Source organism: Pantherophis guttatus, chromosome 6, assembly GCF_059756535.1.
Source record: "Pantherophis guttatus breed Tessera chromosome 6, ASM5975653v1, whole genome shotgun sequence".
Classification (NCBI taxonomy): domain Eukaryota; kingdom Metazoa; phylum Chordata; class Lepidosauria; order Squamata; family Colubridae; genus Pantherophis; species Pantherophis guttatus.
The window spans coordinates 39,055,121-39,074,200 of NC_142068.1; the positions used below are offsets into that span (position 1 = coordinate 39,055,121).

Below are 19,080 nucleotides of genomic sequence, written 5' to 3' on the forward strand. Positions count from 1 at the left end.
AGTGCCGCTGGTCCTCTTCCTCATCTCTCCTTCTAGGGTAGGGAGGTGATGTCCTATTTAGGCTGCTCTGCTTGCTATGTAAGGGGGGAACCCATGGATGCATCTTTGGGCTTCCTCTCCTTCTGCTGTGGGAGGGGGGAGGGCTGTGCTTTAGTCTAATAGTTTTTGCATAAGATTATAGGGTATGTTGTACTGTTTACCATTCAGAGCCATCCAAACTGACGTATATACATTTTATAAATAAACAAATCCTTAGTCCCATCAGAAAACTGAGACAATAAAAAGTGTTAAGAAATTGGCCCTTATCTTCAATTCTTTATTCATGATTTAGTAGGATATTACTTATATTTTTTGTGGAGTCCTTGATGCTCTCTGAGCTCGGTTAATTACTTGCAGATGTTTCATTATCCAACTCAGTAATATAATCAGTGCTATATTTACATTTTTTTTTCCAGCCAACAAATACAGGGGCTACTATGCTGGTTAGACTGAAAAAAAAATTAAGTACCATTTCCTTCCCACAAATACAAGTTATTTTATTATCAAGGCAGATGTTACTACTGTGTTTCCCCGAAAATAAAACCCTGTCTTATATTTTTTTGCCACGAAAAAAGGCACCAGGTCTTATTTTCAGGGGGGGGGGATGTCAATCACTGACTCAGCTTACTTGCATGCATCACCTCCAGTCTCCTTTTCACTGTCAGAGGCCTTCAGGAACTTCTTCTATGGCCAGGAAGACTTTCCTGAAGGCCTCTGCAGCCAATAACAGAGCTGCAGATTGATTCGGAGCTGTGTTATCAGCTGCAGAGGTCTTCAGGAAAGCCTTGCTGGCTGCAGAAGAAATGGGCCGGCAAGGCAGGTGTCGAGGTGTGTGAGGCCTGACTGTAACTGTCTGAAGGTAAATAGTAGGGCAGCTCCACCCCCTCATCCCCACTCTAGCTTAATTTTTATCCATGCACCCTGGAGTGGGCAGGGTCTTAATTAGGGTTTATTTTGGGGTAGGGTTTATATTGGGCGCATGTGTAAAATCAACCTAGGACTTATTTTCGGGATAGGCTGTATTTTCGGGAAACACGGTACTCTGTCAAAAACTGCTGCATTATTTACAATTATTCTCATTACATTTGATAAGGTTGCTTTCTTTGCAGTTTCAATGTTTCCAGCATTTGCCTTAGTTTTAAGATAGGTGATTAACTTGTTTCTCACTAGGCAATTAATTACCTTTTTATAGTCTGCAGCTTCCTATGCTAACTCAGGAGAAGACATGATGGGGTCTGATCTATCCTTCTCCTGACATGCTCCCAAATGTAAAGCGTATCTCAGAAAAATCTACCTTTCTACACACAACAATGAAAAAACAGCACTTCTGATTATGCTAATTAAATGCATAAAAAGGAAAACATTTTAACTCAACCTTGGTTTAACACCATTTCCCCCCTAGGAGACATTGGTTAATTAAGAAACTTTACAGAGCCATTCATCATGAGCCTTAATTAAGTATGCTAATTCCCTCTGTTGTGCCTGCTGTAAAGATAGGAGCTCTCTTTAGGTTTAATGAGCATCCTGTGCTGAGGGCACACCAGCAGGAGTGCAACAGCAAGGATCTTTATTGGTTGGAATTTTTTCACACATTTCCATTCCATCAAAATCTCCTGCCAGAAAAAAAGGAAAATACCATATTTTGCTTCAACACTTCATTCGGTGGATAAGGCTTAATGCCAGCTAATTTAGCATTCCAGCATTCCAGCTATCATTAAAAATATGATTCACTTGTGGAAAAGAAGGGAATTATTGTTTATAGGAATGGTACAACTATTTAGCACTTCTTTAAAAAAAAAAAAGTATGGCAAGATAAGAACATACCAGAGTGATTTTCCTTTAATGGGAAAGGAGAGAATAAACAATATTGCCTCCAGCAGCCATTGCTATCAATGCCAGAGACAATTTCATTTTAACACTAACAAGGACAACAGGAGGAGTGATTCCTTGTAGAGGAGTTCCACTGTACTGTGACATTTTATAATACTACGACGAACATCAACTGAGAATTCTATCTTAGGACGTTTATGCATTGTCAAGAAGGAGAAAAAGAATTAAGAAAACATGCCCACACACACGGAGCATGACATGGAGAATATTTACATAAAATCTATGTTTGTTAATTTATGGATGTAAATTTGGTTTTTAAAAAAAGCAATTCAGAAAAACTACAACTAGTTAAGCTGGGCACACATAGCTTCTGCTTCCATTTAAATAACTTTTTTTAAAAAAAACCAGACAATGTTCAAATTGATCTTGTAAAATAGGACATCCGGCTAGTCATCTTTGAGGTAATAGAATAGATAGGAGGAAGATATTGAATGAATTTTAGCAATCATTCTGAAATTATACTTCTCATATTGAATTTATAGCTTATCTTTTCGTTCCAACATTCCAACATTCAAGGTGACTTATAACAAGAACAAAGAAAAAAAATCAGAATATAAATAATTGAAAACCTGCTTCTGGATGATAGATATCAGCAATGTTGCAAGAATTCACACATGTTTTTACTAGCCAACTTTAATTCTATCGATGAAACAAAATCATAAATCTACATTCTCCACTATGGGATTTATGAGTAGGGCCATTAGTTGGAAAAAGGTTAATCCCAACACACACACCTCCATCAACCAATTTAATTGCATTGCTCTCACTTTGTATAACATGAAAATAGCAAAAGATCCAAGTCTAGATCTTCTCTTTCCAATAATTCTTTTGTACAACAGCATTCAGTTGTTAATTCGGAGACTACCAAAATGTATGAATGAGAAATACAAGCTGGTTTGAGGCTTTTGTATAATGAAACAAGAACTCACAGCTTCCCTACAATGGACCCTGTACATGGTTTCTACATTGGCAGCTTATTTGTTTCATCACGAAGGACTAGAATTTGGAATTTGCAAAATCGTACAAAAAGAAGAGACACAAGTCTCTTTTCATTCTTGATAAAATGTAAGCAATCACAAACAACACAATAAAAAAGTTAAATATATCAAAATATGAAAATCTAAATATCCTAATAAAATATCAACAATCACCTCCATTAATGTGTAGAAATAAACAGATGATCAAAAAATGTTAGTCGGATTTAATAGGTGTCTGATTTCATTGTATATGTCTTGCAAGAAAGTATTCTAATATTTTCTGGGATAATCCACAAAGTGATTGAAAACTGCTGGAACAATAATCAGACAGAAATAATTTGATTATTTGCCAGAGTTAGTTTTTGTTAAATACTTTTAAAGATAAGATATAGTATTTAAGAATTCCTATTTGCAGAAAACTGATAGAGCTGAATAGTTTTATTCATTTGTTGCAAATGGTACAAGACATATTCTATATGCTAGAATGCTTACAGTATATAATTTTTTATTTCTAGTTCTTACATACATAATTATTTACCTATGATTAAAAGCTAATTCTTTTAAAATGGTTTTGTTTTTCTTTAATGATATTTAAAAATATTAAATATTTCCAAAAACATTTTTGATAACTGAAATCTGCCCAAAAGATTTGGGGCAAATTAGTAATAAAATGAATTGAGAATGAAGAAAAGTAGTTTTCAGGACGAAAGCTAGCAATCAAAGACCAAATAATGTGCTATTTCACTTTAGGAACAGAAGGTAACTGTAAGTCAGGGGTCTCCTATCTTGGCAACTTTAAGACTTGTGGAGTTGAAGTTTGTGGACTTCAACTTTAAGACTTGTGGAGTTGAAGTTCACAAGTCTTAAAGTTGCCAAGATTGGAGACCCCTGCTGTAAGTAAATCAAAGCAGAGAAGAAAGGATAGACCATGAAGCCTCCCGCCAAGGACATAGTAACTGGCTTAAAAATCAAAAGATTTATCAGTTTGTATGAAGGGGAAATTATGCAAAATATGCCAAGACTGAGGCATAAAGAAAGAAAATAGTAGCAGTGAGTTTCCTGATATCAGAAATCTGCACGGCAGGTTTTTCTTGCTCTTTGCTATGTGGATTTGCTGAAGAGGCTTATTGTAAGTCAGCGGTACTGAGAAGGGAAACTACAGATAGTCCTTGACTTAAAACCACAATTGGGACCAGAAATTTTGTTGCTAAGCAAGGTGGCTGAAAAGAGAGTTCCATCTGATTATATGAGCTTTTTTTTTGCCACAATTGTTAAGTGGATCACTGCAGTTGTTAAGTGAATCACATGGTTGTTAAGTGAATGTGGTTTCCCCCATTGACTTTGCTTGTTGGAGGCCATCTGGGAAGACTGCAAATGGCAATCATATGATCTCATAAATATCCAGTATGCTGGTTGCCAACTGCCCAAATTTTTTATTTATTTATTTATTTATTTTTAATTTGATTTATATGCCGCCCTTCTCCGGAGACTCAGGGCGGCTTACAATGCATTAAGCAATAGACTTCATACTTTTGTATATTTATACAAAGTCAGCTTATTGCCCCCACAAACTGGGTCCTCATTTCACCTACCTTAGAAAGGATGGAAGGCTGAGTCAACCTTGAGCCTGGTAAGATTCGAACCTGCAGAAATTGCAGGCAGCTGTGTTAATAACAGGGTGCTTAGACCACTGTACCATCAAGGCTCTTTTTTTGACCATGGAGATGCTGCAACTGTTGTATGTTCGAGGACCTGCCATAAATAATTTTTTCAGTACCATTGTAACTTCAAATGGTCACTAAACAAATTGTTGTAAATTGGGGACTACTTGCACTGCATAAAGCTTTGCTCCTAAGGATGGATTTTAGATGGTATTTGCATGTGAATTTATTGGAATAGTAGTTACCTAGAATTTTATTTTGCTTCACAGTAGAATAGCTGGAACACAGGTTAATCTAAAAGTGAACAATAAATACATAGATAAATTTAGTTTAGTTTATGCATTTTACCATATATAATTCCTAGCACATGAGGAAAATGTTTTTGTATAAGAGATTAAAACATCCAACTGCTAGGTAATATCTCATTTGGTTGATACTGGCTCTATTCACATGACAACTTAACTGAGTCAAGATAAAGGCTGTTGTGTGAACACTGTAATCCAGTTCAATTAATCTTGAAATTCATTCGATCTATTTCCATACTTCTAAAACAGGGATATCCTAGAGAGGTCCTAAAAAGACAGCATTTCTCGGTTTTATTTCTCCAATTTTAAGAGTTACTCAGCAAACCCTAAACAGGCAGGCTATTTGTATTCCAGGCACATGCACCAGCCAGAACTCATGCAAGAACACCAGAATCTTGCAAAAACTCACAAGAGATTTTTCTCTCCTCAGAGCCTTTTTTATTTTTGACCATTACATGCTGGCAACTAGAAAAGGTTATAAACATTTGCTCTTCTGAGTTTTGATCTGTTGCCATTTTCACAGAAACACAACCAATCTTTACTAGCTTACCATTTTGCTTTGCCTACAAATCTAAAATAATAAAACGGCAGGGAAAAAGAGTCGATGGAAGATCCCAGAGTCCAACAATTCATCTAAAATTCTTCTCACATGAAACCACGTAATGCTTCACATTCAGGGACTGTAGTTCAATTGACTGGGTTATTAAGGATGGGTTCTATGAAAAGTGAAATAGATGCATAATGAAACAAGAGGGAAAAACTCAGTTCCACAGGAAACCTAATACAAATATGCAACAGTTTCTTATCAGACATCAGCTTAGAGAGATTTGGAGATCTGATTTTATATTATTAAAATCTAGCTTTATCTGGAACTCCAGATGAGAACTTAGTATACTGCAACCAACCCAGATGTTTTATTCACAGGCAGGTGTACCCATGATTAATTGAAATAAGCCATTTTGGGGGCTTCACAGGATACACTAAATTATTACTATCAACACGATTTTAAGTTCAGTCAACACACAGGACTAAAATGGGTTAGCTACTTTATTATTCAGTGTGTTGTGCAGGCAGGAATAGAGAGAATTGCCACTTCACTGCTCTTCTTGGGAAGATATTGAAGACAGGGAAAGAAAAAGGACAATTTTTATCCATTAGCCAGGCAGCCTAGCCAAATCAATACTAGATCAAAGGTGTCTAGCACAAAACAGTCCCAGCAATTCATCTTGGAGGTCACAGGCCTCTTTGACATTATCCGCAGAACGCAGGAAAAATCTGTCCTGAGTCCTGACTGAGCTACACTGACTAGAGGAGAAAAATGGTACTGTGACTTTGAACAAATAACTGTTTTATAGTCTGTCTAGAGACAACTGTCTGCTTGTGATAGGCTGCTGGTTTTGAACAGAGCACTACTCTTCTTCATCACATTTTTAAATAGTAAAAATTCTCTGCAGCAATGGAGATGCGGCTAATGGTTAGGTGCCTCTAAATAAAAGATACAAGCACACATGCCATTTCTGCAACATCTGCAGATCAAACAAGGCATTTTCTAATCTTACAGCAATTTTAGATGAAATGGTTGGGGACTGTCCAATTTCTTTTTTCAGAACCAAAAGCTAAAATTCCATATGAAATTTATGACAATGATTATTCCAAGTTTCCAATTTCCTGTTGGCAGGAACTAATGCCAATCTCTGCCTTGGAGTGGTTTTTTTTTTCCCCTTGTCTTTTCCCACAAGCCATTAAGCTGCTTCAATGCTCCAGGGTCCTTACATAGGCTTTTATGATGATGTGGAACTAGTCACCTAGATTTCTGCAGGTTTATATTACAATCACAAACATGAGATGAAGAAGCAAGGGCGGGGATAGGTGATGGGTACCACTGGAGGCTGATTTTGATTCCTCCTTCTTGGTCAGTTGCAGCTGATTAGCACATTCTGAGTTCCTGCTACATTTCCTGTACAGTGAGAAAAAGCCTTGGGCCACTACAAGATTGTCTTTGAATATTTCTGGCGTTTCAGCTCAATGCGGGGAGGGAGAAAATGGAATGGCCAGGAACAAAGATCTTAGACATAGAGACTTGGTGTACCCTTTACAACCTCATCAGTTCTATAAATGTTCTAAATTCAAAATTATTATTTGGATGGAAAAGCAGAAGGTATTAAGTATCTTAATAGCACCATTGAAGGATATTTATATGCTACTAAGATAGATACTTCCAATTTATATTCATAACTACAAAGCAGCATATCTCTTCCATTAGAAATCCTTGGGATCTTTTATTATCATCAGTGTTCCAGAAAGCACTCTAATTTCAATTTTTACCTCTATTGTTGTGCTGAGTTCACCTGAGAACTTAGATTAAAACATTAAAGCATAAGCAGATGACACTTACTGTAACTATCACCTTCTCACTGCATATGCTACAAAGCTTTTGGGGCCAATAATAGTCTAAATGAGAGCTCACAATCAGAAGTTTGACAAGATGAGTATGATTTGAGACTTACAAAACATGTAACTTGTTCAGAATAGGATGCCATTCATCAAGGATTAGTTTCATGATTTAAAGATGCTCTTAAATGTTAAATTTATTTATTTAAATTGGAATGTTTTTTATTATACCAGCTGAAATAGTTTTATAGCTATATTGTTTCATTTACTGATTGATCCTGTAAAGTGTTCTGCAAATCCCTTGGTGCCCAAAGAATTGAATATTAAATTATTATATTAATTTGTGTATCACTCAAAGCATCACATGTAACAGGAAATAACGAAGAAAATGTTATAGAAGTTCATAAAAATGATAAAAATGCAGAGCAAGACCATTAGGATGATATGCTTAGCGTCTTTTGGTAACAAATGGTTTTCTCCATGTCATACCTAGAATTCCTACTACCAATTAATTCTGTGGCCCCTCAACTTGAAAATATGCACCATTAACAGATTTTTAATGCAACTACACTTAAGCTTGATTTCTCAGAATAATCTTTCAGAGGTTCATGGAAAAAGGAGAATCCAGATGTGCTTTCTCCAATTTAGCACCCTCCAGAAACTGTGAGCAATGTGAAGTTGGGAGAAAATGTTTTAAACATCTGTCCCGAAGATCTCTCTTCTATTTAGAAACCTTAAATGTGATTCTTTCCAATAAAAAACAACAACTATTTCTGCTATATTTAATTAATGGGCTACAATTGGATACATTAAATACATTTTACAACTTTTATTAGGTCTCAGTTGGGTATTCATGTTAATGAAAAAGTACACCTTTTTGTAACTGATTTGAATTTTATTTATTTTGTACAATGGAACTACCTTCTCTGATCTTCTGTCCTGCAGTTTTATTGGACTAAAATGCACATCATTTCCCCAGTTGCAGGGAAGATTAAAAAGGCTAAATGTTTCCCCGCTCCAGAACTGGAACATTTATCTATGTGCAGGCCTGGCCATGTTGAGAGAGATTAATATCAAGAGAACAATCTTTCAAGAACACTGTCACCATTACTATTTGTTATTGCACTAACATCTGCCTAGCAACATCATCCACCCTATCCCAAGTCTTTGGGAAGGACTCGATCAGAGGACAAAAATGCCAAATCTTGTTTAAACTAAATCTGGTTTAGTGTGTGATCCACCACAATAATTGTTTTGGTTGGTCACACAATTAGCCACATGTTTAGAGTGGATTTGAAGGTGTTAGAGGTACTACATGGGATGTAAGCTTTTCCAAGTTAAGTTGCCTTTTGCATTTGACTGATGGTGAATTTGTCAGTGCTGATGGCATTCAGGTGGTGCTCCTGAAATTTTGGGATTGCCCCCAAAGTGCTTATTACTATTGATATTACCTTTGCTTTATTTTTCTACTGTCATTCTACTTCTATTTTCAGGTCTTCATATTTTGATTAAGATTTTCTCCAGTTTTTTTCTCTTCTGTTCTGGCTATGTTGGTTCATTGCACAGTCAGCCTGATATCCAGATTGGATTTTATTATCATTATATTATTTATTTTATTATTAATACTGTTGCTTTAGGAAATAACAAAACCATTTCCTCAATGGAACATCTACAGTTTTGTCCTAAGCATTGAGTACCAAAGATTATAAGGAACAGGAAAATAGAAGATTCTGTCAGGAAGAAGAAAAGAATTTGTGCATTATGTGAATGCATGAATGAAAGAGTTAAACCATAAACTGACTACTGAGAGAGCAGTAGATGATAAGAGCTATGAAGGGAAACACAGAACTCACGAGAGATAAGCAATGGTACTGCCAAACATCCTGATGCATAATTAAAGCCCATCCTGATGTCTTATGGAGTGGAAACCACTCTTCCCATGTCTGCTCTCTCAATTAGTCATGCTTGGGCAGAAAAAGCATCTGTCACGATGAACAGGGCTCCTGGGATGGGAAGGTTACTCAGACACGCATTGGCAAGGGTGCAGCACCAAGCAATCCCATTTCCATGGTAGCACAGAATCTGGGGCGAAGAGCAGGCATCACTTCTGGCTGCTTACTCTGGCAGCTCCACAAGTAGCTGCTCTCCATGCAGTGGGGTGGAACAAATAACATTCAAGTATATGTGCCACTCATAGCAAACTGTGCGCCTCTCCTCATCATACCAGCCAGCATTGCAGCCTCTTTAGCTGCACTTCCACTCCATCACAGTGGGAGAGAAATTCTTCCATTCGCTTTGTGTAAACCACTGGCCTTTGGAAAAGTGTGATCCTGACAGCAGGTACACAGATACAGAATGCTGCTATTCAGTTGCCAGGCAACCAGCAGTAAAGTGAGCAAGAAAGCGTTGAGAGGTCAGGGGGAGCCCTGCCGATTGGTGATGAGCTTCAGGCCACTTCTCTGACATATGGGCAAAAACACCCAATTAATGTGTGATTCAGGCATGAAAATGCTCGGAGATAAATCTCACCCAGACTCAAACAGGACTCATTCGTATGCAAGAGAACAAGGCATTATAACCCACTGCAAGACATTTACACTTATTAAGGAGAAAGATCTATTGAGCACCATGGGACTTTAAACAGTATAAATACGTAGAGAAGACCTGTTTAGTTATCCTCCTGAAACTATCGAATGGGGCTAAAATACTGAACTACATTCAGTCCAGGAAAGTGTGACTTTCTCAATTAATCTCTCTCAAAACGTCATAAGATTTTCCCAGGGTGTGCTGCTAATAATGTTAACAAGGGCTTCTTCAATGGAGAGCAGGATAGGGAAGAGGTGAGAAGTCTTACCTGGTAATCTGGAAAAAAAGAAAGGCACCTTGTTTCTCTTGCAAAACACTTCCATGGTTGTCTGTATTAGAAAGATAATCCTTTGGATAGTTCTGGGAAATATAAACTGTAAAGAAGTTTTTTTTTTTGGGTCAACAATAGGAAGTGGTTTGCTATCCCCTCCCCAGATGTTCCTTGAATTTTCCAGTTTATCTATGACTGTGAGATTTCCTGGTGTATCCTCATCCAAGGACAAGCAGGTCTGACAATGCTTTTTTTTTTCCAGATCAGCAAATTTCACCATTTCCTGTGGACCTCAATCAACAGTGATATTTGCTGAACTTTCAATAAGCTTTCATGTGTGGACTACAACTCTCAGAAATCCCTAGCCAGCATGCTGTCTGGGGAATTGTGGGTGTTGAAGTCCACACATCTTAAAGTTCACACATTAATATCTATTGCTTTAATTAACATTCAATTAAGTTCCAAAAATGATTAATATTATAGTTAAGAGCTAATTAATGCTCTGCACCAGCAAGGTTTTCCTAAAAACTGAAAATAATGAGTTCTCCTCCTTAAATTCATCCTGACAAGAAAAAAAAGTTGAAACAAATTGATTTACTGAGTTTCCAAATGATCTAAACAATAGTTTATTTGCAACAACCCATTGAGCAAGATACCACTAAGAGGAAAATCTCAAAATGCATGAAAATTCAGTGTTGCCATTCAGAATCTGCACTGCTCACATTATTATAAAATGAATGACAAACTGAAAAGAATCTTGTATGGATATATTGCTATATAGAACTGTAAAAAAAACCAAAACAAGTGGATGGCAAAACTTGTTCTGCTTTGTCACAAATCAGTTGGTTCAGTTCAAACCCAGGCCTACTGAAACACGGAGTTTAAAGTAGCCCCATGTTTCTTAAATCTTCTTTAACAATGTCTGATAACTATTTACATTTGGCACCTAATCTAGTGCAAACGTTTTAGATGAATAGGACGGCTACCTAAGTGAAAAGTTCCTGATGAATTCTGAACATCTAGATACTTGGATAAAACTCCCAGCAAATTCCATATTAGTAGAGAAGAAAATGAAGTTGATAGAATACATCAAGAAGTGACATCGGCAACCGATTTCAGTATTTCTTCCAAGAAAAGTACCCAGCTATTCCCATGTAGCCATCAGCATCTGAATGTAACTTAAAGAAGACATTATGTTTTTTAAGAGAGAACATAAACTATCTATTCAGACAAAGTGGATAAGAAAGAATAGTATAAAAATGGAGGCATGCCAGTTTTTTAAAGGGAAGAAACTGGATTATGAAATTAAAAAACCATCTTTTTGGTCCATTGGTAATCCTGTTAGAAATGAATGGTACTGACAAAAAAAGAGAGAACATTTTCAGTTCACTAAAACTTGCATTATCCCCAATGGCCACAAATAACCAGGCCACTATTTCTTTACTAGTCCCACCCATTTTTCTGCTATTTAACTATATTTTAATTTTTCATTCACTTAATCACAACTGAATAGCTGCAATGTGTAGGCTCATTAACATTCCTTTTGTCTCTGAGTAGGGACAGCTCAAAGAATTTTGCTGCTGAAGGCAGAGTGACGAAGGCGACCTCAGTGTTCTGCAGATCAAGATGCATAATATCCAAGGAGAAGAACCCTACCAGGGTTCTACTGCCTACCAGGCAGTAAATGCTAATAGTTATGGTGGTAATAATTATCTTTCATGACACGTTTTATGACTATACGTATTGCCTTCTGTATAGTGTGATGGCTTCAGCAGTTGCCACAAAATGCCTCCTGATGGGGCTGGCCCTGAAGAAAGGTACTTGCTGACCCACACATCAACAAAAAAACAACAACAAAAACCCTCCTGTTTACATAGCCAATATAAGTACAACAGGATAGCCCTCTTATGTGATTAAACTCTTTTATATCTAACTCTATTATTGTGTTCACTAGTGAGACTACCATATTTTTCAGAGTATAAGATGCACCTTTCCCCCCTCCTAAAAGGGGGTAAAAATGTAGGTCTTATACACTGAATGTAGCCCCGCCCACCCACTGGCCCCCACCCTTTGGCCTTGCAGCAGTTACCTCCTTGCAAGCAAACAGCAAGAAAAAAACAGCTCCTTTCAGCTTCAGCACAGCCTAATTAGCACAAGTTGATTGGATCGGCCTCCAACTCTCAACTGATTTGCTTTCAGCTGTTTTGCACAGGGGTCTGCTGCTTGCTGCAACGAGGTAAATTGCTGGAGTAGATTTTTTTTTTCCTTGTGCTAATCAAGCTATGCTGAAAATGAAAATGAAAGTAAAGCAGGCTGTTTGCTGTAACAAGGCAAAATTGCTCAGAGGCAGAGGGAGATTTCTTTTTCTTTTCCTCACCAAAAAAGGTAGGTGCATCTTATACTCTGGTGTGTCTTATACTCCAAAAAATACGGTAATTCTTTTTCTAATTTTGGAATTAAAAAAAAAAGGAATGCAAAAATGTTTTGTCAAACTGTGAAAAAGATGGATTCAAGATGCTCCTGTTGATCCTCTAAATTCTGGCATTTCAGCTCTCTGAATTGTCTACTATACTTGCATGCAAGTTGAAATAAACTTGGCAAATAGCCAAGACTGGACCATGGCTATTATCATATTGTAGCCAGCACAACCAATAGATACCATCAGATGGTAGATATTGTACTGTGGACACTAAACTCTAGTGTTTCTGTCTAATGTTCTTACTGCAAGCTGTGTTTTAAAACATTATGGTTTGGCCTGAAAGTATATGAGTTGGCTATACAACAGAAAGCAGCCACTTAAATACTATTCTTTCCATTTTCAACACACTGCCGTCAATGGAACTTAAGATGGCTGCTGCCTTTCACTAAGACCATTATTGTGCTTTCAACAGCACCAGAAATTTGGCAAGGAAGAGATCATCGCACAGAAAAGCAGAGGAAGTTCACCTGAGTAATTTTGTCCAGTCAGCTATTAAAAGCAATAAGCAACAGGCACAAAAGACAATGTGACAGACTTGTTAAGATGATTAGTTGAAGAATCATTTGAAAGAGAAAGTAATGCTGTAGAGCAGGGGTCTCCAATCTTGGCAACTTTAAGACTTGTGGACTTCAACTCCCAGAACTCTGAGAGTTAAAATCCACAAGTCTTAAAATTGCCAAGATTTGCTGTAGAGTACTATTGCATTTCTTAGCACCCTGCACTCTCTAGGCTCAGGTTCCCAAGTTGATTTGGAGCACAAGGAGTGTCAATGTAGCATCTGTCTCCAATTTCTTAAAACATCATACATTTTGAAGGAATCATATGGGAGTTTTAAATACTGCAGCAACGTGAGTAGAAATGAGAAATCCTTAGAATTTCTGCGGTCCAGACACCATTTAGGGAGTTCCAGGCTACAGAAATTACTCTGGATATGGATTTGAAAGCACTGGAAACAGCTACTGAAAATGAAATTCATCATTCATCAAAGCTTTCTTATGAAGAAAGAAGACCTCTGGTCCAAAATATAGGAGTGGCTTAACAGACTTGATGCAGCAAATGGGTGTTTCTGTGCTAAATTTTAAAGAAGACGGTATGTCCCAAGAGGATGGTCCCATAGATTGACCTATTATACTGCTCATCAAAGTGATTATCCATGCTTCCTCCCTTTAGTGTTTTTTAATTGTTATGATGTAGATATTATCAAATGGATGCTTAATTTCAAGAAAGAGAAAAAATGATGGCTCTCAAGAGTCTTTGAAGTCATGTGCTCCATATTCCATAAATGCAGAAGCTGGCTTGTGGTTTTTCAGCAGTGGGACAAGGAGGCGGCATACTGGAGCCAGAGACAAAAGTAACAGTAGGGCCATAATGTAAATTACACAGATAGAAGGCTCCAGGTTCAATCTCAGTATTCTTAAGTATTATTGAGGCTGGATAAACATCCATTAAATATCTGCCAGATCAACAGTACTGGTCCAGATGCACCAAGGATCTGAATCAGAGATTAGAACTGCACTAAGTCATAGTTTGATTGATAAATCACAACTGGTTAAGTTCACCCACATTAGGCTATGACTTACTGACCTCAATGAATTTAGCCAAGCACATCAAATCACAGGCTTATTTGTTCAATGATGGCCTAAAATATGTTTAGAATTTGTCAGTGTGATTTGCAAAGCCAGCCAAGACAGTTAGATTGTACTTTAATTTGTTCAAACTAAGATTTAATGCAGGTATGTATGTTATCCATTACACTGTTATGCAAACAATACAGGCTAAGACTAAGCCTGTTGTAGAAATCCAGTCATTATAACAGTCTAAGGCCATTTTATGGCCATATCCAGCCCTTTGGCTGTCTGAGTCCAGCCTGCATAGATAGCCTCCATTTTGAAGGTGACTCCTTTTTTTCTCTCTTCAATTTACATATGAGTGTGCCTGTATGCCTATGCAACTTCACAGCCCTATTAGTTCAGGCCTACACAACAGTCCCAGGTTCTCATGTGGGCCTTTGGGAAAATTAACTGCCCAGCGCTGCATTATAAGCAGCTTCCCATTTCTTCTATAGGCTCTTGACAAATCTTCTCTGGAGCATCCTACTGAAAAACAGGATGCAGGTGTCTTTGTGGTCCAGCCTAGCTGGGCTGTACTCTCACTCCTTTTTACGCAATACATGCAACAAAAACCAGTTTAGAGAGAATGCTTGCCAGGATCTGCCGTTTTATGGTACCTTGAGGAAAGCCCTCAAACCTGGCTCAAGTTAAGCCCTGCAGGCTGCAACAGCTGTCCTTCCCCCTTCCGCTGCGAAGTAGACTCCGCAGACAGATGCAACGGGAGGAAAGGTTTCTGGACTCTCTCCCTCCTTTCAAAGCCAACGAAGGAATGATGGGGGGGGGAGTGTTTGTTAAGCTCTGGGTAGGCCTGAGACGGAACGCCCGGAGCTCTCCTCCTCGCGGCGGAGACAACCCAGGAAGTTCTCTATCTGGTCGCAGACGGGGAAGGGGGGGGAGGGAGAGAGACTTGACCAGCGGTAGGGTGTGTCCTCTTTCCCGTATCTCGCTTCCTGCTTTATTTGCGCAAACCTTTCCCAAAGGAGCAGCAGCCGGCTAGCAGAGCGGGGAGGATGGTGGGGAGACTGAGAAATCACCTGGTTACGATGCCACCTGGGAGCTAGTAAGAAAACCCGAAAGCCACCCGAAAGGCGAAAATACATTTTTTAAAAAAATAAATAAATTAAAAAGTGTCTACCTGCACCCATCGCCGCCCTCATCTCTTTTGCAGGAGATCACAGGGCTTCTCCGTTAATGGCAGGTTTGCCTATTAGCCATCGCCCCCGGATAGTTCCCACAAAGCAGACGGGGAGGCTGCCTGTTTTCAAAGGCGAAGCGAGGCGGACCGGTGGGAACCCACCCTCAGACTTCGATCTATCCCCGTTTCTCCTTGGCGCGCTGCCTTGGCGAGCAGCCCGGCCTCCAACTCCCCGGATGCTCTTTCCCAGGCAGAAGCGACGTCGCAGCCCACCCGACAGCCCAGAGAAAGGGGCGAAGCGGCGCCCCAGCGACGGAAGAGTTGCCGCAATAGAGTCGGGCCAGAACCTGGCTCGTCTTCCCCCGCCTGAAAGGAGACCGGTCGGGTGCAGCGAGCCCACAAGCGCAGGGCTTGGGCAGCAGCCGGGCGCATCCAGCCCGTCCCTGTCGCCGCGCACGCAGCGGCCGAGGCTTTCCAGGCACCTGCCGCAGCGAGCCGGGGGCACCGCGCGCAAACGCTCCCTTGGCCGCGGCTATTTTGCAGGAGGCGAGCCGGATGGGGAGCAGGGGAGAAGGCGAGAAAGCGCGCCCGGCCACTTACCGCTTTGCTCGCCTAGGAAGACCAATTTGAATTTTCTAAGCGGGTTCCCGAAATCGCCTCCCGTAGTCATGATGCGCCTGGCTCGGCAGAGGGCTGCGCCGGGAGGAAAGCGAGGGCAGGGCGGGGAGAAGCAGCGTCTGCAGACTGGCTCCTTTGCTCAGGGCGACCCTAGCGCTCCCCTGCCCTCGCCACCAGCGGAGGGAGGCTCCGACCTCGGCGTTCTTACAGGGGAGCCGCCAGAGCCGGGCCCTTGACGGGCAAGGACGCGAGTCCGCACCGAGGAGGGAAGCGGGAGATGCTGGAGCGAGCGCGCTGCTCTCGGCCGCCCGCTGCCGCTGCTGCTCCTGGATGCCGCCTGCCAGCCGCTCGCCTCCCTCCCCAGTCCGCGGCGCCTGCGCTCTGGCCCTATCCCGGCCAGCCTGATGTCATGCTGGAGCGCCAGCAGTCCAATGCGGTGCTGCAGGAGAGGGGTGTGCTTGTGCATAGACGAACCCGGATTGCTGGTGGGGAGGGAGGGGCTCGCGGGTGTCTGTGATCCCGAGGAGAGGGTGATCCCAACCCCTGAAGGAGCTGGCTGCACCTTCCCGAAGGAACAGAGGCCCAACGGCTTCTCTCGCCTCTCATTCACACCTCTCCCCCTCCCCCTCCCCCGCATCGAACCGGCACCTGCGGGGAGTGAGCAGGTGCGACAGAAGCCACAAGTGTGTCTCTTGAGTAGGAAAAGGCAGACGAATTGGCTGGCTGATGATGAAATTTTTCCCAGCCCCGGATTTGGCACTAAATGATCCTGAATTATAATTCTTTTCTGGTGGTTTTAGCAATACCAGTTACTAATGGAGATTTATCCTATCTATCTATCTATCTATCTATCTATCTATCTATCTATCTATCTATCTATCATCGCAACAGAGGTGGGTAAACAGGTATATTGGTAACAGCCACAACTCTGGCATTCCCTGTCTGTATTTGTTGGGTGTGGCAATAGAAATGAGGGGTAGTGAACAGATGAGATAGATGGGCAAAAAGTGAGCATTAGTGACCTCATGGATTAGGGGCTAATCCTTATTAAATGCACGAGTACTCGTATTTTACACTTGTTCAATGATATGAAATCCTTTGATATTTTTACAATCAAATAACATGAAGTAAGAACCCTGTGTTCCTAATGACAGCCAGTTTGGTGTAGTGGTTAAGGCACCAGGCTAGAAAGCAGGAGAATGTAAATTCTAGTCACACTGTAGGAACACAGCCAACAAATGACCTTGGTCCAATCACTCAATCTCAACCCTAGGAAGTAGGCAATGGCAAACCTCTTCTAAAAAGTGTTGCCAGGAAAACTGCAGGGACTCATCCGTGAAACAACACTTATTCAAAGTCACCTCCTTCCCCCAAAAATTCTAACATAAATTGGGCAGCACTTTGCATTTTAATAGTCTAAATTTACAGAATAATGGAGATGGAAGGGACCTTGCAGATCTTCTAATCTAACTCCCTGCTCAAGCATTCCAGATAAATGGCTGTCCAATCTCTTCTTAAAATTTAAAATTGATTGCAGAAAATACGACTTCAACAACAGAGTTGTATACCTATACAACGAAATTCACTTAATACCCAAAGACCAGGTCCAACACACATAACAATCCCCAAACACACTCCCACCTACCACAAATTCCCCACCCCTAAACCACCCAAACATCCACACAACAGACCAAGTAATGCGTCCAACAGCTCACTAATGGTGGCCCTTTAGTTAATTGTTGAGTGCAATTATAGCTCTGTGATTAAAAACTATTCAGAAAACATGTGGTCCGAGTTTTAATTGTTCTGTATCTTCTGCCAGAAGGCAACAGTCCAAAAAGATTGTAAGCAGGATGGGAAGAATCTCTGAGAATGTTATGCAACTTCCTCAAACAGCGAGATTCAAATATGTCGTCCAGGGCTGGTAGCTGGAGCCCGATGATATTCTGAACAGTTTTAATGATTCTCTGTAGAGCTTTTTTGTCTGCTACAGAGCTGCTCCGATACCATGCAAGAATGTTGTATGTCAGAACATTTTCAATGGTGCTGTGATAGTAGGACAGAAGTAGATGCTGAGATAGATTTATCTTCTTGAGCATTCTCAGGAAGTACAGCCTCTTCTGTGCCTTCTTCACAAGAGGCTATACTTTCTGAGAATGCTCAGGAAGATAAAGACTTGAAGAAAATGTTACTTTTAAGTGTAGAGGTCCAGTCTGAAAGTACTATTAATATTACCGGTATAAGGTTCTCCAGATCAATCTGGAGCTCTGTTATCAGCTGCAGATGCCTTCCGGCAGGCATCTGAAGGCAAAACAGAGGCCGGGGCAATGCATGTGAGTGGTGGCAAGCAGACGCAGAAAAAGCAGCTGCAGAAGAAGGTGAGGCAGGTGTCAGGGTGTGCGAGGCATGGTAAGTAGGGCAGCTCCACACACACACACCATTCCTACTGTAGCTTATTTTTTACCTATGTGCCTCGCCCCACTCCCTGCACCCGGGGTAGGTGGGGTCTTAATTAGAGCTAATTTTGTGTGGGGGCTTAATTTGATTGTATGTGCTCAAAAACGTGATAGGGCTTCTTTTCAAGGTGGGTCATCACGGTATGTCTACTTTTCATAATAGATTCCTACAAGCAGCAAACAGTATTTCATTAAGTACATCTTGGGTGCCTTGGACTTCGTCTAAGTCTTGTAGTCTACCAATATTGAATGACTTTCAGTCCTTGGTTGCTTATAATAAATGGGTTATGTGTAGGCTGAGGACTGACCAAACCAGCTTGTGATGTATCCAGCATTCAGCACTTCACATGACATGGTGACATCTTTTAATATCTCATTAATATACTATGACATATATTGCAAGTAGGTGCCAGTGCTTGGATCTGGCAGTTTTGTACTTATGTATCAACCAGGTAATTTTGTATTTGTTGGCAAGTCTGAACATAGTGTTTGTGATGACTTGACAAGTTGAATTCAGCATATTTGCTCAGAAATAAGCCATTGTTATTTTGTTTTCCCACCTTGTATCTTCCAAAGCTCTCTTCCAGTTGTCACTGTCTGTGTCCACCCTAGCACTGAAGTCTCCCAGAATGATGAATTTATCACTGCTGGCGTTTGTTTGA

General features: G+C 40.3%; 1 protein-coding gene across 3 annotated transcripts in view; it reads right to left on the minus strand.

Moving 5' to 3' along the window:
* RAB6B (RAB6B, member RAS oncogene family) overlaps positions 1 to 16,530 on the minus strand; it is a 41,411-nt gene extending 24,881 nt beyond the window's left edge. The window contains exons 1-2 of one of the 3 annotated variants that reach the window (XM_087872126.1): positions 15,945 to 16,340; positions 4,813 to 4,861 (exon numbers count right to left, since the gene is read on the minus strand). Coding sequence is in view for 2 of the 3 variants with exons in the window: in XM_034439579.3 (XP_034295470.1) it covers positions 15,945 to 16,014 (70 nt within the window). In the remaining variant the exon portion in view is untranslated. Of the gene's footprint in view, positions 1 to 4,812; positions 4,862 to 15,344; positions 15,511 to 15,944 lie in introns of those variants that run through there. The other 2 variants (XM_034439579.3, XM_034439580.3) reach the window with 2 other exon arrangements.
* Between the last annotated feature and the right edge of the window lie 2,550 nt (positions 16,531 to 19,080).